Source organism: Ursus maritimus, unplaced genomic scaffold (assembly GCF_017311325.1).
Source record: "Ursus maritimus isolate PB19 unplaced genomic scaffold, ASM1731132v1 scaffold_16, whole genome shotgun sequence".
Lineage (NCBI taxonomy): Eukaryota > Metazoa > Chordata > Mammalia > Carnivora > Ursidae > Ursus > Ursus maritimus.
Window position 1 is genome coordinate 23,580,505 of NW_024424008.1, and position 3,885 is coordinate 23,584,389.

General features: G+C 53.9%; 1 protein-coding gene across 5 annotated transcripts in view; it reads left to right on the plus strand.

Annotated features, from left to right (window-relative positions):
- Positions 1 to 1,422: 1,422 nt before the first annotated feature.
- Positions 1,423 to 3,885, plus strand: part of PGR (progesterone receptor) — a 112,302-nt gene continuing 109,839 nt past the window's right edge. The window contains exon 1 of one of the 5 annotated variants that reach the window (XM_040630971.1): positions 1,423 to 2,122. In XM_040630971.1, the coding sequence (XP_040486905.1) occupies positions 1,423 to 2,122 (700 nt within the window). The remainder of the gene's footprint in view (positions 2,123 to 3,885) is intronic. The other 4 variants (XM_040630968.1, XM_040630969.1, XM_040630972.1 and 1 more) reach the window with 4 other exon arrangements.

The following is a 3,885-nucleotide window of genomic DNA, read 5'->3' on the forward strand; positions in this document are numbered from 1 at the left end:
TATAATAAGAGGTGATCTACTTAAAAAACAAACCTCAAAGATAATTATTTTTAAGAATAAATATGTTGAGGGAAGAAAATACTATTCACCATCTCTATGGAGGGACTTATGATGTAGCACAGAATATAAGCTGGAGCTAAGGAAGACTTTCCTTAAAGTGCTATTTAATAAAAGTTGGGATAAATTCCTTAGACAAATCAAAGTATGACACACAACATCTAAACTTCCAGAACTGGTGAAGAGGTATTATCAACTGTCTTTCACTCCCAAATTTCTCTGCCACACTGAGGACTGTTCCAGAGGAGCAGGACATCTTGGTTGTATTAAGAGAAATTTGAAAGTACTCACTTTCATGGAAATCATAATAGAGAGATTTTTTAAAATATTTTTTAGGATCATCTTTGATACATTCATTTAATAACATAGCCAAATATCTTGCTCGACGTTAAATCTTTACAAAACTGAAATCCTGAAAGAATCCATTCGCTTTTCCAGTTAGATTGAACATGATTCTTAATTGGCAGTACACTGTCTTAATATTTTTATGAAGTTCTATCCCACAGCACCTGCCATTCAGAGTGGAATTCAGACTAGGGCCTGGGGATACCACTCCAGAATTTCAGATCAAGTGCGTCACGGGCGTAGGGTGGGGCTTTGGGCGGGGCATCCCGGTAGGGCGGAGGCGTCCTTAGAAAGCTGTGGGGCCAGTCTACAGCTGTCATTACTCAAGTTAAGCTTTGCATTATTTGTGTTCGAGGATATGGTGTGTAAGCAGCATTCTCAACTCGGCACTTGAGTGAAATATGTAAGTACAGACGTTTCCTCCTCCTGAACTGCAGAAAAACGTGAGAGCTCCAGGGATGATTGTCCCCAGCTATTTATTGGGGGCAGGCAGAAACCAGACTGTTTTTGAGAATGGGCTGTAGCGAGAAGTCCAAGTAGTCCCAGGTTTTAATGAGAAGGAAAGTGGAACTCAGTCAGGGATTGGGAGCTACAAGAGGAGCTCCGCTTTGAAGCCGGAAAAAAAAGTACGGAGAGAGAGCCGCGCATGTAATTGCTTTCGAAGCCACCGCCACTCGAGTGCCGGAATTGTGAGTACTCTGTGCCTCTGATCCTCGGACTGAAGTCGAAAAGCTCCCCCAGCTAGGAGACTACCTTCTTCTGCTCTCCCCACCTGACTCAGGGACTAAACAACTGCCACCCCTCCCCTGACGACCAGATGGAAGGCAAAGGCAGTAGCTGACCAGCGCCGCCCCCTTCCGACTGGCAAGGTGGAAATCCCCCACCCCGCCCCACCGAGTCCAGCCAAATTCAACTTTAATTTTCTCCTCCCTCTGCTCCTATACTTCCCACACGCCCTCCTTCTTCCCCTATCCCTCCTCCTTACAGACAGGGGAGGAGAAAAGGGGAGTTCAGGTCGTCATGACAGAGCCGAAGGCAAAAGATTCCCAGGCTCCCCACGTGGCGGGCGGCGCGCCCTCCCCCACACCGGACGGATCGCCTCTGTCGGGACGCCGGGATGCTGTCTCCTTCCAGGCGAGTCAGACGTTGGACGCCTCGCCTGTAGTTTCGGCTATACCCATCTCCTCCGACCGGCTGCTCTTCCCTCAGCCCTGCCAGGGACAGGACCCGGACGGGAGCACGCAGGACCAGCAGCAGCTGTCGGACGTGGAGGGCGGGTATCCCAGAGTTGAAGCCCCAAGCGGTGCAGGAGCTGGCAGCTCTAGACCCCCAGAAAAGGACAGAGGGCTGCTGGACAGTGTCTTGGACACACTACTGGAGCCCTCAGGCCCGGGGCAGAGCCACGCTAGCCCTCCTGCCTGTGAGTCCACCAGCCCTTGGTACCTGTTTGGTTCCGAACTTCCCGAAGACCCCAGGGTTGCCCCCGCCACCCAGGGGGTGTTGTCACCGCTCATGAGCCGGCCAGAGAGCAAGGCTGGCGACAGCTTCAGGACGGCAACTGCCCAAAAAGTGCTGCCCAGGGGCCTGTCACCGTCCCGGCAGCTGTTGCCCCTGACCTCTGGGAACCATCCTTGGCGGGGGGCCGCAGTGAAACCAGCACCGCAGCCCGCTTTGGTGGACGTAGAGGAGGAGGATGGTTTCGAGTCTGAGGGCTCCGTAGGTTCGCTTCTGAAAGGCAAATCCCGGCCTCTGGGAGGCGGCGGCCGCAGGAGGAGCTGCGGCCACCGTTCCTGGGGTGGCAGCAGGAGGCGTCACCCTGGTCCCCAAGGAAGATTCCCGCTTCTTGGCGCCTAAGGTCTCCCTGGTGGAGCAGGACGCGCCAGAGGCGCCCGGGTGCTCCCCGATGGCCACCACGATGATGGATTTATCCACGTGCCCATTCTACCCCTCAACTCGGCCTTCCTGGCCGCCCGCACCCGCCAACTCCGGAAGGGAGAACTATGACGGCGGGGCGGCGGCTGTCAGCGCCTTTGCCCCGCCGCGGGGTTCGCCCTCGGCTTCGTCCGCAGGTAGCTGCCGGCGACTTCTCCGACTGCGCATACCCGCCCGACGCCGAGCCCAAGGACGCTGGGTTCCCGCTTTATGGCGACTTCCAGCCGCCTGCCCTGAAGATCAAGGAGGAAGAGGAAGGCACGGAGGCAGCTGCGCGCTCCCCGCGTCAGTACCTGGTGGCGGGTCCTAATCCCTCTGTTTTCCCGGATTTGCCACTGGCTCTGCAGCCGCTACCTCCGCGAGCTCCATCATCCAGACCCGGGGAAGCGGCAGTGGCGGCCGCCGCACCCGCCAGTGCCTCTGTCTCCGCGGTGTCCTCGTCGGGGTCGACCCTAGAGTGCATCTTGTACAAAGCCGAGGGCGCGCCGCCCCAGCAGGGCCAGTTTGCTCCGCCGCCCTGCAAGGCGCCAGGCGCAGGCGCCTGCCTGCTGCCCCGGGATGGTGCCTCCACCTCGGCTACGGCTATCGCTCCGGGAGCGGCCCCTGCGCTCTACCCTCAGCTCAGCCTCAACGGACTCCCGCAGCTCGGCTACCAGGCCGCCGTACTCAAAGAGGGCTTGCCGCAGGTCTACCAGCCTTATCTGAACTACCTGAGGTGAGGGCCCAGAGCGGGGCGCGGGGAGCCCTTTGAGTCTCGCGAATAGCGGTCCAGCCACTTTGTCGCCGCCATCTCCTGGCCCTCAGGGTCCCGTTCACCAGAGCGGCCTCAAAGAATGGGTGGTCGGGGCTGGGCACAAGGGGAGTTTAGGTTCCTTTTTCTTCCCTTCTCTCCTTACTGTTTTAGGGACACAAAGGGGGAGCATAATAATGCCGTTTTGGGAGCGTGCCTCCTCAAAAGTATTTTCTAAACTTTCCAAATCTGCGAGATTTCGAGAGACAAAGCTAGCCCTGATTTAAAATGTGCAGCGTCACTCTAGGAGCGCGGTAGCCCAGTGGAACTGAAAAAGCGCAGCGAGTTCGGGCTTTATAAAATGGTTATTTTCTTAGAAGGACATTTACTGGGGATATCCTTCTTGGAGAAGAGACTTTAAGGCACGGATCCTTTGGGAGGGGTGGTACTTTGATGTATGGTAGCTTTCCAGAACTGAAAGCATAACTTCACGTGTTGGGACATTTAATGGCTCAATTTTCATACGAATCTCAAGGCTAAAGTTATGTATATGTTCATCAATCACTACCGTGCACTGTATTCTGTTATCGTTTCGGATTCGCTACAACTTTTTTCATACAGGTTTTCAAAAACATTTTGATTTACATACTGAATTAGTGGAATTTTAAAGAATGTTCACGTTAGAATCTTATTGCTGTGAATGCGCAAAACAGTGTCAATATAGTGTACAATTCTTTAAAATGGCAAACACATATACTGGTGTAAGTAAACATTAGGGGCTGTGTTAAAAACTCAAAACAAAAGCATTGCTAAGTACAAGT